The sequence below is a fragment of the Beta vulgaris genome, chromosome 3 (assembly GCF_026745355.1).
Source record: "Beta vulgaris subsp. vulgaris cultivar EL10 chromosome 3, EL10.2, whole genome shotgun sequence".
In the NCBI taxonomy this organism is placed as follows: domain Eukaryota; kingdom Viridiplantae; phylum Streptophyta; class Magnoliopsida; order Caryophyllales; family Amaranthaceae; genus Beta; species Beta vulgaris.
In genome coordinates this window covers 43,808,784-43,826,651 of record NC_079204.1, presented here as the reverse complement: position 1 = coordinate 43,826,651, position 17,868 = coordinate 43,808,784, and the positions used below count along the sequence as shown (strand labels likewise).

At 35.6% G+C, this 17,868-nt stretch overlaps 1 protein-coding gene across 3 annotated transcripts; it reads right to left on the bottom strand.

Annotated features, from left to right (window-relative positions):
• Positions 1–9,171: 9,171 nt before the first annotated feature.
• Positions 9,172–17,523, bottom strand: LOC104883628 (uncharacterized). Of its 3 annotated transcripts, none has more exons than XM_010668173.3 (13): positions 17,372–17,523; positions 16,584–16,822; positions 15,302–15,378; positions 14,872–15,031; positions 14,623–14,647; positions 13,880–13,969; positions 13,204–13,375; positions 12,997–13,070; positions 11,366–11,435; positions 10,695–10,766; positions 10,318–10,451; positions 10,145–10,218; positions 9,172–9,573 (listed from the first exon to the last, which is right to left on the bottom strand). In XM_010668173.3, exons 2-13 carry the CDS (start codon positions 16,789–16,791, stop codon positions 9,485–9,487), a joined length of 1,245 nt encoding a protein of 414 aa, XP_010666475.2. In that variant the 5' UTR covers positions 16,792–16,822; positions 17,372–17,523; the 3' UTR covers positions 9,172–9,484. The 3 variants fall into 3 exon arrangements, with proteins under 3 accessions (XP_010666475.2, XP_010666476.2, XP_019102966.2); XM_010668174.3 differs by having other exon boundaries at positions 16,584–16,814; positions 17,372–17,508; XM_019247421.3 differs by lacking the exons at positions 16,584–16,822; positions 17,372–17,523 and adding an exon at positions 15,977–16,309.
• Between the last annotated feature and the right edge of the window lie 345 nt (positions 17,524–17,868).

The window sequence follows — 17,868 nt, the reverse complement described above, 5'->3', positions numbered from 1 at the left end:
GAAAGGGGTTAAGATAAATAAATAAAAAAAGGGTTAAAGTAGGAGAGAGAAAGGGAGTAAAATTGAATTAATAATGTAATGGTGGACCATATGATAGTGACATGAGAGGGTAAATAGGGAAATTTGTTTTGCCAAATAAGGAATAAAGCAAAAGAGGAAAGATCTTTTGGAAACACCCTTAAACGGAAAGAGGGAAGATCTTTAGGAAACGGAGGGAGTATATCCTAAAAAATAATCACGCATCGCAAAATGTAGAATTGTAGATTGAATACATTAATAAAAAAGAAATTACATGTGTTGTATTAAATTTGTAATTGAGTAGTCCTTGAATGTTTATTTGGTGGATGATGTTGATAAGTCTCAGAAATAAAATATTAGATGAACTTTTAAGAGAGAGGAGAAGTTTTAGTCACATATATTATTGTAGTAGTACTGTACGCAAGGAGTAAAAGGTTTGTTTTTGTTTTTTTTTTTAATTCTAACTCGTTCAAGCCTCCTAGAAAAAAGAATAGTTTGGTACAACATTAATTATCTAGCTTTTTCAAGAATGCTAGTTGTACCAACGTAGGGTCATTTTCCTATCTAATGGGATCCTTTCAACTAAATTTTAACATTATTTTATCAGTTTTTTTTATTTTTTTTTAAATAATCAATCTCATAACTTTTTCAACAAGTAGATGCACGTGCCTCCACTTTCCAAAAGGTATATTAGCCACTAAGTGTGGTGGTTGATGGCATCAAAATTTTTGCGGAGAGACATATACTAGAACAAATATGAAATGTTTTGACATTGATACCTACCTTAGGATATGTTTTTTCACTTCTCTTTGTCATCCAAATACATCCTATGTACGAGTTCAATTCCTCTATAATTTTAATAAAACTCTACATGGTAGAGTTGTATCTGAAATGTGGGAGAGGACAATTAGGGGGTGTATTTTGATGACGAAAAATAGGGAAATTTTGAAGTGATAATATCTGAGCCATTGTTTTTTTATTTAATGGTTGTGTATAAGTATTGAGAATAATCGTGTTAACCTGATTAAGTTAGCCCTGACATATATAGATATTAGTCTCATATGCACACGATGCGTGCAAAAACATATTAACATTAATGTTGACATTTAAAGCATTAAATGCACTTATACTATTTTATTGTAGTTTGATTTGATCATTCACCTTTTTTTTTCAATGTGATAAATGAACGTGTACCAGAATGTACTATAAGTTGATATTATTGAATGATATATGCTAATATCTTTAATATATGTGAAACTCATTGCGTAAAATTACATTGAGAAATTGGATGATATAAGCTTATTTCTTTGATATATTTGAATTATGAACATATTTTTAAATAATGATGAGATGGATTATCCCAACTAACACAAACGACCACTATGAGCCTTTAAATAAATAAAATGATAAAGTATCCTAATCGACACATAAGACAATTATAAAAGGTAAAAGATAAAAAGGATGAGATTGTCCCAATTTTTGTATGTTTATGTTAATGTATGTTCTTAGAATTGTGATTGCAATTGGACATTTAGTTAGAAATAAATTTTGTATGTTCTTATTTTTAATTGTTTGGAATTGCTCTAGTTAGATTTAGTTTAATTTTCAATCAAAAATACCCCTTTTTAAGCATATTTTTTTGAGAAATATTTTATGTGTACATTATATCTTATTATAAGTTAGGCAATTAATATTAAGTTTCCTTATTAGTTATTACACATAAATATAGATCAAGAAGGAATTGAATATTTTATAATTAGCATTTCTTAATAAGTGAAGGGTAGAAAAGTAATCTTACAGAAGGACACCGTAGCTCACTCCTTGGCTTATATATATATATATATATATATTACAATACAAACCTAAGACTGTTAAAAGTCATTTCTACTCGTTTACATACGATATTGCTGCTCTAATACACCCCTTCAATCTTTACGAATGACAGATAGATTGGAACGATGTTCAGTAAACAAATTAGTAGAAACAAATCAGTAGATAGACCTTTCGTAAAAATAAGAGCAACTTGTGACATAGTAGGAACATGACGAACCATAGACCTCCTTTGACAACCATTTTACGAACAAAATGGTAATCAACATCAATGTGTTTACTTAAATAATGATGAACTGGATTAGCAGTGAGATAAGTAGCAGAAACATTATCACAATACAATATCATCAGGTCTTCGAAGAACATAACCAAGGTCAACATGAAGTTGTCGTGCCAAATAGTCTTTGCAGCAGTATGTGCAACAACTCTATGTTCAGATTCAGTGGAGGATTTGGAAACAATGGGTTTCTTTTTCGAGCGCCAGGAAATCGAATTCTTGCCAAGGAAGACAGCATAGCCAGTAGTAGAGCAGCGAGTGTCAGGACAATCCACCCAATCTACATTAGAGTAGGCAATAACAACAGTGGGAGAACTGTTGCTATTAAGAACAGACCAGAAGTAAAAGTTTCCTGCACATATATAACTAAAAAAATTTCACAACATGAAGGTGAGTAGTATGAGGAGCATGCATAACGTGAGATACCATATTAACAAAATAAATAAGCAATATATGCGTGTCATAGTTAAGTATTGCAAAGCACCAACTACACTATGATAATATGTGGGATCAATAAGAAGTTATCCGTTAAGAAGAGACAAACTAACTCTAGAGACAACATGTGTGCAAACTGGTTTAACAATATGTAGATAAAATTTTCGAAGTAAATTAGAAACATACTTATTTTGAGCGAGACAAAAATAAACCAGATGGAGTAAGCACAACCTGAACACCTAAGAAATAATGAAGATCCCCTAAATATTTCATAGCAAACTGATAAGAAAGAATAGAGATGAAGTTTTAGACAAGATTAGAGCTACTACCAGTTAGAACAATGTCATCAACATATAGGAGAATTATAAGAAGATGACCACGAATTTTGAGAGTGAAGATGGAAGTGTCACAACTGTTGCGCTTGAAACAAATAGATAATAAGAAATTGCTGAAACGAGATAGCCAAGCTCGAGGAGCTTGTTTCGAACCATAGTTGGACTTGCGAAGATGACAAATATAAGTAGGCTTAGATGGATGAACAAAACCCGAAGGTTGGCGCATGTAAACCGCTTCATGTAGAAAACCATGTCGAAAAGCATCTTTAACATCTAATTGATGAATAGTCCATTGGAAAGAAACAAGAATAGTAAAAACTAAGCGAACAATAGTAGGCTTAACAACAAAACTAAAGGTTTTCAAAGTAATCAATACCTGCCTGCTGGTGATTTTCCAAAACAGCAAGTCTGGCTTTGAACCGCTCGAAAGAACCATCAAAATTGTATTTAATCCGATTAACCCACTTACAACCAAGTAAATTCTTATCATGGTTGCGAGGTACCAACTCCCATGTATCATTTTTAATCAAAGCCTGATATTCATCAAGCATAACTTGACGCCAACGTGAGTCTTTAGGCGCTTATTTGAAGTTAGTTGGTTCAGACTCAATAACGCCAGCTTTTTAAGTTCATTAAGACACGTGACTTTGACACACCATCTTTTAACCGAGTGACCATGGGATGTTGATTTAAGAAACGAGAGAAGAATTCGGCACTAGAGAAGAGGAGGACATAACAAGAGGAGTGGAGGAGAGAGTGGAGGACAAAGCATGAGAACTCGGCGCGGGGAAGGAATTATTAGATGATAAGAGGGAGTGAGGGTCAGCAGCACAATCCTTGGAGGAGAGAGGCCCAGCTTGCGGAGTAGACCGGCGAAGGGCTTGGGGCGAGCCATCGGGCGCTGGTAGCCGCGCATGAGACAACATGCTCAAGGCGGGTGGGGGTGGATCCAGGCCAACAAACACTGGAAAGCCATTGGGCCCAACAGGAGGCTCGGTTGGGGAATGGGGGGAACCCAGCGAGAACTTGTGACCCATTGTGATGTATTTGATCTAGTATGAATTAAACACAAGAGTAACGTGCGGAAGATTGTATGAGTAATCACATTAGTTCGAACCAAACAAAGATAGTACTTCAACGTTTGATGATAAAGGCTACGCCACCACAAGAAACAATCTAAGGGTTTTGATGCGTAAAGGCAAGGCCACCAGCAATCAAGATTGAAGAACACTCAAAAGTATTCGAATAACACAAATTAAAACTGATTTCATTAATTAAATTGTAACGCATATAACTTAACTATTTATACGTTAACCAAACAACTCCTAATAGGCTTAAGACAAGTCCTTAAGTTCCAAGACTCTTAACACACTTGAATCATTTAAAATTCATCGTTTTAAGAACGTAGGCAAAATCCTAATCAAAATAAGATAACAACAAATAAAAGCGAAACGAACTATGATATGAAGAAGTTCACCAAGTGAACTCTCCTAATGAATGCCAACAACTTAGCAAGCTAATTCACACGCATTGCTGCTGCTTATACTCATGCTTAACAATGCAAACAATTACATGTGTCAAATCCCCCTATAAACCTTCCATGCATAGCCTCAATTGACTCCGTATCTAGCATGACATTCATATGCATTAAGGCTAGTACATCAGCATCCAGACTCAGATCATACTCCAATTCTTCGAAAATAATTTTCCTCAATTAAGCCACATCATCATCATGAAATTGGGTGCCATATCCCCAATGTTGAAGGTAGCACTCACACCATATTCTCCTGGCCGCTCCAATTTGAAGGCATTGTCATTTATCTTCTCAATGATCTTGAAGGGGACTTCTGATCGAGGCATCAATTTGTTTTTCCTCATGTTAGAAAACCTCTCTTTGTGCAAGTGTAGCCACGCTAATACCCACCTTGTACTCATGTTGTTTGCGGTCTTTGTTGGCTAATACTTTGTACCTTGCATTCACCTTCTCAATCCTTGCTCGGACTTGTGCGTGCAACATCAACATAGCTTGTGCCTTAGCTTGAGCATCACCCTGCACATAATCAGATTTTGGTAACGGAATGAGATCAATTGGTAGTCTTGCATTTGCGCCATATACTACCTCAAAGGGACAATATTTAGTAGCATAAGTAGGGGAACGATTGTATGCAAACTCAGCATGAGAAAACTTCACACCCCAATCTTTAGTACTCTTGTTCACTAAACCCCTAACAAAACTCCAAGTGTGCGGTTTGTTACCTCCATTTGCCCATCAGTTTAGGGGTGATGAGAGGTGCTAAAACAAAGTTTCGTAAAATTTAGAAGGAAAATCAGAATGAATAATCATACTACGAGCCTTTTCAAAATGTAACGATGCTTGCATTCCGCAACACCATTTTGAGCTTGAGTATGGGGATAATACTTTTGAAAAACAATACCATTATCACGAAAATGTTGAAGAAAGGGGGAATTATCAAATTCCTTACCTCCATCACTTTGGAAAATTTTAATTTTACAATTAAAGAGATTTTCCACCATCTTTTGAAACACAAGAAATTGAGAATGAACATCCGATTTGCGATGTAAAGGATAAATCCCTAAATAACGCGAGAAATCATCAACAAAAACAACATAACATTGATATAATTGATTGGATAAAGCAAGAGATTGACAAAAACCACTGTGAATTTTATATAATGGATATGGAGAAATATGGTCAACTGGTTCAAAAGGCAATCGATGAATTTTTCCTAACATACAACCAACACAATCAGTATGAAATAGTACACGAGATAAGCTTATTTGAACATAAAGATCCTAAAACTCTAGATGAAGTATGACTAAGACAAGCATCCTAAACATCTCCAGACTCCTTAGTAGCGAGGAAAGCCAGAACAGAAGAAGCAGTGCTGACAAGTTTGGGTTGAATGGTATACACTTTGCTTATTGAATCCCCGAAGCAGAACCTCCCTTGTTGTCTTGTCTTTCACAGAAACAAAGTTTTTTTTATCTAAACACACAACACAATTATTTTCTTGACACAACTTGTTTACTGATAATAAATTATATTTCAGTTAAGACACATGACAAACATAAGACAAAGTAAGAGGATGACTTGAAGTTTTTAATGTCAAATTGCCAACACATTCTATAGGGATATGTACCATTTCCAACTACAACAGAATTTGACCCAGTGTAAGGAAGAATAGCAGAAAGATTACCATCCTGAGGAGTCATATGAGATGCAGCTTCCGAATCTGGATACCAAACCGAGTCATTTGCTTCACCACCAACAGACAATGCAACTAAGACTCGAGTGACACTATCTAGGGCAGAAGGAATAAAACTAGAATTGAAACGTTGTGGGCAATAAGCTGCTTGATTTCACGTAACCAACAAAGACAACAAGTATCGGAAGTAGGGGTAGAGCTTAAATTGCCACTTGCGGGATTATTACTTGCTGAGGACAAATCATTAGTAATAGAATTAATGCAAGGAATACTAGCTAATGACAAGTTAGAATATGTACTAATACCATTTTGACATCCCCGATTAGCATTGGTATTGTTGTTATCGGAGCCACGAGTATTAGATTGATCACCATTGTCGCGATTGTTAGTGTTGTGACCATTATTACCACCTTTATTCTTATTATTCTTGCCTTTAGTTATGTCACCAAAATTATTTTTATGGGAAGAAGGACCAGAACTAGAGGACTTAACATCAACCAAGGCATGATGGGAGGATGAATCAGACCCATTCTTGGAGCTTTTAAGCAGATGTTCATGAAGCAGTAGCTTAGGACGTTAATCATTAAAGCTAAGCGGAAACGGATAATGAAGCAAAGTGGTTACTGTATGATCATACTCAGAATCACGACCAAACCAAAAAACTTGAACTGAACTAAATCTTGGTTAGACACAGGACACTGAATTGTAGCAAGAGAATCAACAATGACTTTTATCTAGAGATGGAAATATCCAGCGGATGATCCGATCACCCGCTTCACCCGCACTATTAAACGGATGGAAAACTCGGTTTAAACGGATGAGAGGCGGGTGACGGGTTAACGGGTGACGGATTCGGGTGATAATTTTTCATCCATCACCCGGTTACCACCCGACCCATCACCCGTTTTTATATATATATAACTTATTTTCTTATGCAAATTGTTGTGGGTTTTATGTTGTTGGGCTACTGGATTTTTTTCTCCCGTCACCCGATAATCACCCGATCCATCCGTTTCACCCGCGGGTGATGGATGGATGGATTCGGGTGAACATTTATGCGGGTGATGGATGCGGGTGACGATCCACCCGCCCCGAACCCGATCCATTTCCATCTCTACTTTTATCTCACGTAAGTAACCGTCCATAGACTGAGATTCTGTGTTTTTAATATAAGACAATCTACCCTTTAATTCCATGGAACGTGCCATACTCGCATGCATAAAACGGGATTGTTAACGATTCCAAATATCAACTGAAGTGTGTTGCAAATCATGAACATCGACAAAAATATCACGAGATAAAGTGGCAAAAATCCATGATTTAACTTGTTGATTGATACGAAGATATTCATAAAAGTGCACGTCAGGAATCGAATAACCATGTTCATCAAGTATAGTAAAGGGTGGAATAAATGTCGAACCATCGACTATGCCAAGCAATTAATGCGAAAGAAGCAAACAAGTAATTTGCGTTTTCCATAAAAGATAGTCCTTGGGAGAAGAAAGAGTGACGGTCACCAATTTAGTGAGATACAAAGCAGACAACTGTGGGAGATTGCATATCGGTGGCGAAACACTAGTAGAAGCTGAGGTAGCAGCACCCATGGGAGATGACTGCAAGGATGGGTGATGAAACCCAGGCGAGAAACACGAGGAGGCACGCACAGGAGTGTTAAATTGCGGCGGGGTCAGGATTTGTGACGCACCAAAAATTGATGCGAGAAGCAAAGGTTGCGCGATGTAACCCGCAACCACTGCCCACTGCCGAGGAGTACAACGAGTGCTGGGCGGTGGAACCCGCAACAATAACCGAATAGGGTTGTGGGCTGGGCGTGGGAACCAGCAGCCACGACCGAATAAGATTAAAGACTTGCCGAAGCAAGAGAGCCACGCGAGGAGGGATACATCGAAGAGGATGTAGTAGCAGTGGAAGAAGGCATTGATGAGCCCGCATCCATGGAGGATAACAAGCCAAAGGAAGAAAACATAGAGAGAAAAAATATTTTTAAACCTAGTGTTGTGATATTATGTATAAGTATTGACAATAATTGTGTTAACTTGATTAAGTTAACCTTGTCATTATATATATATATATATATATATATATATATATATATAATATATATATATAATATTATATTATTATATATATAGGTTTACAATGCAGACATAAGACTGTTAAAAGTCTTTTTTATCCTTTTATATACAATATTACTCTAATAGGTTTATGTTGCTCAAACTCTATCTTGTAGAGTTATTTTAGAGCTATAGAGGATCTTAACACTGAATTTTTTATTCAATGGTTGATATTGCTCAACTCTACTTGCAGAGTTATCCTAACACCTTATTTACTGCATCCATTATGGAAATGATATTTGTGATGAGTTAATGATGCCAAAATGGTGGAGGAACCAATAAGGAGAAAACAAACAAGATAAAAGGAAATTACGAAGAAGCCCTCATCATGGATATCCAATCCAATAACTTATCAAGACGTATTAGCTCTCTGAACACCCTCCCAAGGAACTTTATATTTCAGAAAGATAGTAGATACAATACCTATATGCTATTATTATATCTTAGATATTTAATTAAAAAAATTAAAAAAAGTAAGGGATTAAGATATTCCATGAGTAGATGATGCACATCAATTGTAGTAAATTCAAGGAAGAATGCCTAAGATAATTTAGACCCCGAATGGAGCTGAGTTGAACTGTATGGAGCTGAGTTAAACAAATTTCAAAAACTTGAAAAAAAAAGGTCAATATACCCAGTTCGTCAGAGATCAACAGCTTCATTGGAACATTAGCCCTTTTGAGCGAGGACTCGTAAGTCGGGCCCGTTGCTCTTTCTTGGTGCTCCGGAGGTTCGACCAATACCAGCAGACATGGCAAGAAAATCTTTCTTTTCTAAAGAATGAGCCAAAACAAAACCGAACAAGCAAGGCCAAAGCCAAATGCTGACCTAAGAAGGACGCTTGCGGGAGAGTTTTGAGTTTCTTGACAGGTTATTATTAGATGTCCAAGAAAGCAACCAGAAAATAAAGCTAATGGACAAAAGAAAACTTATATAGCCTGTACTATTTCATTTGATAGCAGCTATTTTGGCGTACATCGATCATCATACTCATTTCAATACAACAAACAATCATACAAGCCGATGAATAAGGCTGACAAAAGAATAAGAACAAAGAATGGATACATATCAAATTATCAATTGGTACTCTCGCTACTAATGGTGATTGCTCCCTGCATTTCTTTACAGTGCTTCAGTTGCATGCACTCACAAGTCAGAATCCGTGAAGCTAATAAGGCATCCCAAGAAAGATAAAGGAGACATCAAAATGGATTCTCTCTCTTCGTACTAAGGTGAAGCTGTGAAGGTCTGAGGCTGCACAGCTCCTTCATCCATGATCTTGGCTCGTCTTACAACAGGGGATATTAACTTCCACACTGCATTTGAAAGGTTACAGAGACAAGGGAAGGAAAAATTAGATGGCTTCAATGAAGAAATCCTTGAATTCGACAAGGTTCTCAAAGAAATATTGCCTCAAATTTTCATCAATATGACTCTTTATGAGGTAGCCTCACTTCTACATTGCTAGCACTGATTTCCTACCAGAGAAGGGCTGTTACTATATTTACAGTATAAGATAGCTGACAACCATTTTCAGGTAAATTACAGTATCAAACTCTTATGACAGATCACCTAAAAGTTAAGGCTTTGTTTGGTAGGATGGAAAATACAATTTGTTCTTTGTTTGGTTTCTTGCAGAAAAAGTTTATGAGAAAGGAAATGAAAATGAAGGGGAGAAAATAGATGATAAGAGAAGAAGACTCTAAAGAATATGAGGAACATGTGTTATTCCTTTCTTTAAAATGGAAAATCTTTTCTATCAGTGGGAAAACTATTTTCCACCCATTAAAAACCATATAAAGGAAAATGGTTCCGAGAAACTTTTTTCCTCCTGACCAAACACTCTAAAATGAAGATAGAAGCACTAAAGAGTTTATAAACACTTACTATATATGGTGGCTGCAAACCACTCGTTAATGATTTTCACCCAGGTGCTTGCCCATCCCACATCGATACTCCATCTGATTGTGATACAAACATGATGCAGTCAATATTAAGATTATGAGATATTGGCAAATTGAGGAACAAAGCTAAGATTTATGAATAAGACTTGTCTTTACTTTCTGGTAGAGCTGTTGAGGTCCCAATTTATGAATAACATTGCAAAATACATGGCTCCCAAGGAAAAAACCAGATGGAAGAACCCATACTTATATGGAATATCATCTTCTTCCTGAACTTCATCTTTGCGGAACTGCAAAAGTGCACGAGAAATTATTGATGACAAGGTCCTCTAAACAAACCGTCTCACAAAAAGTTTCGCCTGTCACCCTATCACGTAATTGCACACAAGTTTTACATAATTTCATATGTTATGGAATCTTCAAGGGCCTTCATAGCCAGCTAATTATATGCAGTCATGATTTTCAATATAGAGACATAAGGCCTTGGACACTCTTTAGCTAGACTTTTCTGAGAATAGGGTTGTATTGTTCACCTGAAATGACTCAGAATCAATCCCTGTTGAGAAAGTTGCCATCACTATTGCACAAATTCCAATGAAGAAGCTCTACAGAAGAAAGATTCAAGTCAATAAGAATGTAGTCTTTTTCTCGTAGAAAGAATTATGGAGTAATCAATAGAGGCATGATGCTAGGAATTGCATAGCTCAAGTGTACAAATAATACATAAAAATTTATTTTGCACAGCTCAAACAACTCCCAACACTTTGACAAATATTGTTCATCTTAAAGATCACTATTCCACGCACTAAAAAGCTTTCCTCAAAGTGTTCTTGAGACAAACAATCTTAATATATCTTAGTGTTTTAGCCTCTTGTTGCAGCAACCTTATGGTCAGAAGAGCTTCTTTCCAGATATGATATATTTCCTTCCTTCTAGTTAATTTGTAATTTGCAACTGTAGAAAGTTAATTGGCTCAAAGAAAAAAATGATATACCCTGTTTTTCAGCAAGGCATACAAGAATAAACAAAAAACAAAAGGAAAGTCCAATCATGTTTTAAAAGCCTTATGATTGTCCAGCATACGCTTCTTAGCCTCATGCAATGGAAAAAAGTAGAGAGCTTAACATAAAGTGCATCCAAATTCCCATATAGCGAACAGAGGATAGATTCATTAAATGACTTCAGGATGCAGAAAATGTCTTACAAATACAGTCATCCAATCGTGATGTCCATTCACTTGCTTCTGTGGGCTGCACCTTTCCCCAGCAGGCTCACTGCAAACAAATTCTCTCTCAGGTAAGTACAGTTTATCATATTCATAGAGCACTGTATTCTTTGGAATAATGCTGAATTTGAAATCGACAATATAGCAATCAAGCAAATATTCTAGTTCGAGATATAGGTTTGAGACTTTGAAGTGTGTTTTGACACTCAAAAACTGCATAAACATTTTTTAGTCTCAGTGGGTTAGAGCCTTCTTTTGGTTGTAGAAAATACAGATTATGAGCTTTTTTCTTTTTAGATCAAGATGAGAAGATATAATAGAAGAGCCGTATCTTCAAGCGAGAACTACAGTCTAATAATGTTCACTGTGTATGACTAAATATACATTAGCTTCACTAACATGCATGCATAACATATTCTATAGACACAAACAAAACAAAAAAAACTCAATATGGGTACTAAAACAAAAGGTCAACACAAAATAACAACATGATTGTAACCCAGTTAATGTACATGAATGTTAACAAAGTGTACATGCAAGGTACGTGCATATACATGCAACTGTAGGTGGAGCTAATAATAATAAAAAAAAGGTACCGCAACCAACGTAAATAAGGATAAATCACAATGTACACTGATGGTCATTACTTTGATCACTGAAAATTCCCAAATGTGGTCTCGTATATTATTGTACATCAAACCCTATGCATTTGTACATAAAAAAAAAGTTTTTAAAATGCAAAGCAGAAAATAAAATCAGATATCAACATTTGGAAATTTATAATAGAAATGAATGAAAATAAGGGAGAAATAAATGAAGAACAAAATAAATGAGAGAGAGAATTGAAATGGTTCTTGAAAAATAAATGAGAGAGAAAGGGAGGGAATGAGTGAGTGATGAGAGAGAAAGAGCTGTCCTACTTTCAAAAATACTGCCAAAAGCCTGCCAAATTTTGGCTCCTCTAAAACCATCAAAACGACGTAGTTTTGGACAAGGTGTAGGATGCATCCTACACCTCTAGGTGTAGGATGCATCCTACACCTCGGTGCAGGATCTAATTTGCGTAAAAGTTAAGCCTACAAGTGAGATTTTGTATTTAAGGAAAAAATAATGGAGAAAGACAGAACAAGAGGAAGGAGTAATAATGCCATAAAATCAGCATCTAGATTGTCATTAAAACCAGACAAAGTAAATACTATTACTTGTATTTGACCATTATATTTAGACAAAAACCACATCACATGATAATGCAATACAGTGCGCAGACAGCTTAACACGTCCAGACTATCTTGTCAATTACAACGTGATTTCGTGCAACACTTTTGCAATAAATAGAAAATACAGATTATGAGCTTTTTTCTTTTTAGATCAAGATGAGAAGATATAATAGAAGAGCCGTATCTTCAAGCGAGTACTACAGTCTAATAATTTCTATGCAAATTTATTTTTCTTTGGGAAGCAGATATTCATGCCACTTTAGTCAGCAGATATATAATACCAACTCCATAAGGTAATTTCCATAAGGTAATTTCCATAAGGTAATTTCCATAAGGTAGTTAGTTAATTAGTAAATTAGTATCTCCAACTCGAATCAAGATAATGCATCTTACCTTCGGATAGCAGACCAACATAGGAAGACAATATAAGAAGCCATGATTCCTGAAGATAAAAGACCTCTGTTGACCTAATTCGACATTTGAAGCAAGCTGTCAACAAATGATGCAGTTTCCACTCAAAAGCATTTGCAAATAGAAATGGACCAACTCTCAGAAAATAAAAATAAAATGACTTCTGAACTTGCATTACAATAACCGTACCTTTGAATGCAATGAGATAAGCATCAATACGATAAGCAAAACTGCTGTCCACGTGATAAAAAATATGTTGAGAGTGCAGGAGGATCTTGGAACATACAGTAGATATAGGATACCAACTCCACATACAGAAGCTATATAAAAAATTGTTGACATAAACAATCCAACAGAGCAGCTGCACAAACAATTAAAGAATGAATCAGCAAGTTTTATAACTGTATTCTGATAACGAAGTTTACAGAATTAAGCATGGGCCATCGCCAAAATAAGAAAGGTCTATGAAACATTTGATTGACATAGAACTACACTTGTGAATCTTAGGTAGGTAGTGATAAAGAGTTGCATGAAGGGTGACCACACTATTAGAAGAATAAAAGTAAAAGTTAATGGAGTTTTGAGCCTAATGTAGGCAGAACTTTAGTTGCTCCATCTTAAAATACTTTTAAGCAGGTAATGATAAAGCATGGAGCTAAATTTAAGTTTTTCCATTTGCAAACCTGACAGGCAGCAGAACATAGGGAAGATTACAGGGAAATTTAGAGGAGATTTGCAGGAGAAAGATGTTTGTCTTCTGAACCTAGACTAGTGGACAACATGATTTATCACTTGAGAGCCTATGCCTTTTTTTTTTGGTATCACCGAATCAGTAAAATTGACCTAAGAGAGCTTCAGTGCACACCTTTGCTTCCTTTTCACATCAGGCATCCAGTAGTTATTCCACCATGCTATAAATTGAATCACGCTAATAAGTTGAAGAGCAAGAAAAATCCTACACAAACAACCATGAACAAGAAAAAACAGTCAATGCACCGGAGAAGCAAAGTTAAACATGTCATTCAGCACTTCCTCTCATTTTATTCTGTCCCCAATGAAAATTGTGGACTAAGGATAGTTGACATAAGCCTTAATTTTAACTTGTTTAACAATTGCTAAAAAATTCACTGCATTGACTCTTCTTGAAACAAAAATACCAAGAACAATAAGAAAATATGAGTGTTTTTATTGAATGTAGCAACTTGAGGACTGTTCCTGTTCACTTGCAAATACCATTTCATTCTAAAAGCCACTAATAATTGTTCACCTGTTCAGGAAAAGACACCTTGGTACACTAATTTGTTAATTGATACATGAAACCAGAATGCAAATAGGGGGTAGACTACACTTCCTCTAAGGCATACATTCATGCAACAACATTTTTTTTTTTAATACAATTTAGTTACACAATATTATCAATCAGACAACACCTGAGTCAATATTTGATGAACAGAATAGTAAAAAGATAAGGGGACAAATCTGTATATAAAATTATGTCGAATAGATCAAAATTGAAAGAACAACCATCGAGAATTTTATGTTCTTAATACACTAATTATTTTGAAAAGAAAACAAAAAATAAGGAATAAGGTAGAGTTAGAAGAATACCCTGCTCCTATACGGGCAAACTCACCTGCAAATAAACATCACGACCAAAGTTAAGATCATCTCTCTGACAGTGCAAGCATAGAAGCTAAAGGAATGAACTTATTTTTTGTATGTGAATATAGTAATACCAGAAAAGGCAATAAACTTCCAACAGTCAGACATAAAAGATGAGCTCGAAGTTCTGCTCTAATCCTGATGAACTGGTGAATGGCTTTCATGCTAGAATGAGTTTGGTGAAACTAGACTTACCATAAAAGTGAACGTATTCTGAAGATAAAAAGAAAGGAGACGTCATTGATAAAACTAACAGAACACATTTTGCTGGCCACCAACCAGAATGCCAAGCATTACGAACTTCCTGTAGCTTGCTAGTTTTCAATGTTGTGAGAAACATAAAAAGGAAAAATATCTGATATATAGATTAAGGATTCCAGTGAAGAATTTAAAACTCTAAACAATCTAATTTACAGAACATCTACACTTGGATCATTCCTAACATAAAATGTTGCTGACATAATTTAGTCAATAGACTGTTGACAGGTAATTAGTTATCTTCAACAAATTGTTCTACCAAGAAAAATGTTGTGCAATTGACAAGTTGATAGAACATCTGTGATGTATCTAACTCTATACATAATCATGCTCATAAACTCTTCTTGCTAATGTTGAAAATGGATACAAAGCATCCAAAGCTGATCCGAAGAACTCCATTTGTGTGAATGCAGTCATGACCTCCAATTCCACAAGTTCTCATAACTGCATGAAAACAAAAGACATCAGAAAAAAGTGTGATCAAAATCAACATTTTGTTTGACATCACGCCAATTATAAAATAAAATAAATGAGAATTGATATTTTCTTTAAACATTAAAAGTGTATGACCACACAGGATATGCTGAAGTTCTTTGGTAGATATGATAGAGGCACTATGGAATTTCAACTTTGAAATGGAACAGCCACACTAATGCTTCGCAGAATTCAGTCATCAATAATAAGTAAATTCTATGTCAGCTCGGTCAGAGCACTCAGTCACATGAAACTCAGTAAGCTCTGGCCATAATGATCTACAGCAGTTCAGGCGTGCTCAATCACATATTAAGATTTATAAGATGAGTTAATAAAGAAATTTCAGCCTATATATCACCTAGTTGCTCAGGCAAAATACCTGTAGCCCTTTTTGTCCTCTCCCTCTCTTTGATCCTCCACATTAAACAATAGGACACCTTATGAGTCATTTGTCAAATTAAAAGATCAAAATAACCAGGCAACTGAAGCTCAGTTAATATTGTGAAGATGAATTTTGGGTTTGAGCTACCTATACCCACACATGATGAAAAGAGTTTGGACCACTTACAAGGCCGAATAGGGTTCCATCCTAGAAACAATTGGCCATGGGTGCAGTAGCTCCTCAAGCCTATAAGCTGGTAATGAGATCTCCCCTTCTTCAATGTGGGACAACTCAAATATGCATAATCAGTGTAGTTCAAATATTGGTCCCTTATTTTCTCAAAAAAAAAAAAAGAAATTATTGGCCCCTTTATATGGAATTGTACTAGAAAACCATATCTCAACCAAAAGATTGAGCTGCAAACCCAGCCATAATAAACCTGCAGTGCGGCACACAAACTTTCAAGTATATTCTAAATTAACACCCACTCTTAATTTATTTTAGAAATGAAAAACTAAAAACGAATACAAAGAAGAAAGAGAACCACTCAAGCATATATTTTCCGTAATTCTAAGCTCAGACTCTTGCTATTACTCAAATATAAAAATGTTAAGCAGAGAGCATATAGAATTACATTTTTCAATGCTTCCACAACAAAGGATAAGCTGTCACCTATGGAAATGTGTTCATAACTTACTGTAGCCGTGTAGCCCCCTTTATACTTTTACAAAGAAAAGGAAAAAATGAGGCAGAAGGTAAATGTTCAACTACAAAGATGGTGATTAATGCTTACAATGTTTTTCAGGGATGACCCTTTGAATGTAATCACGAATAAACCACGCAACAAAATTGGTGATCAAGAATATAACTCCATAGTAATAGCGCGATCTTAAGGACTTTCTCCTCTCTAATGAAACATCAATCTTCTTCTGCTGAGTCCTTGACAATTCTTCCAAATAAACAGCCTCAGAAACCCTTATAGCTGTTTCTTCTTCAGTCATTCCTGTTGTATTAAATAACTATCCTGCAAATCTTCAACCAAATTCATACAACCCCATGTTTAACTTTTCAAAGTTCTCATAACTCATAAGTCATATGCATATTGTGCTCAAATTCAAAGCAATGCCAGAAATTCCTCTGCAGTTTCCCTCAAAAAAAAAAAAAAAACCTCTGCAATTCCCTTTTTCAGAGAAATTCCAACGGTAACTTCTTAAAAGTTTGAATATTACAGGTGCCCATGACACAAAACTGGAAATTTATTCACACAAGCCCATAAACAGAAATTAAGCAACTACTATTTTTTTTTCTATAGTTCCGTAAGTTCACATTACCAGAACTAACACCCACTAAACAAAAAGAGACATGAAAATATGAAATTATCAGTGAAACAAATTAAAAGACTAAGGCTTTCAAGTAAAACAACACCCACTAAAAAAAATTGCTCCACAATTAATGGGTATAATTGCTTAAAAGACAACAAATCAAAGTTTATACTCCATAATTGAGAAATCCTTGAACATTATGATCAAGAGAGTACCTTGAGCTGAATGAGAATGAAGAATGTAAAAACAGGAAACATACCTTATGTTGTTCCTTGTTGGTATACTGAGTATAAAAACTAAAAACCAAAACATTCACATTTCACATGGCACTCGTTCTCTCTTTCTGAGAAGGATTTTATAATACTTTATAAAGAAAGAACAGCTTGCTAGTTGGTTGCTACTGTTTAGTGTTGGAGTTTATAATAAATGATTGTGAAGGAAACTCAAGAGTTGCTTCAAAAGAGAATATGAAGAGTCCCACCTTGATAGAATAATAGGTAGTGTAAGGAGTTTATATACATTACACTTTCTATACCCTTTGAGTTGTGTGACATAAGGACTTTTAGTGGGCATGTGGTGAGTGGAGTCACCACACGCGCCCGCCCGGTCCGGGCCTTGGGCCTTGGGCCTTGGGCCTTCTTTTGATAAATGTGAAGTGTGTGTAGAAGCTAAGCACCCTAAGAAAGCATTCAACAAAAATGTGTCTCGTTCCTCTACTTTATTAGAGTTAGTCCATAGTTGACTTTAAGAATTCCA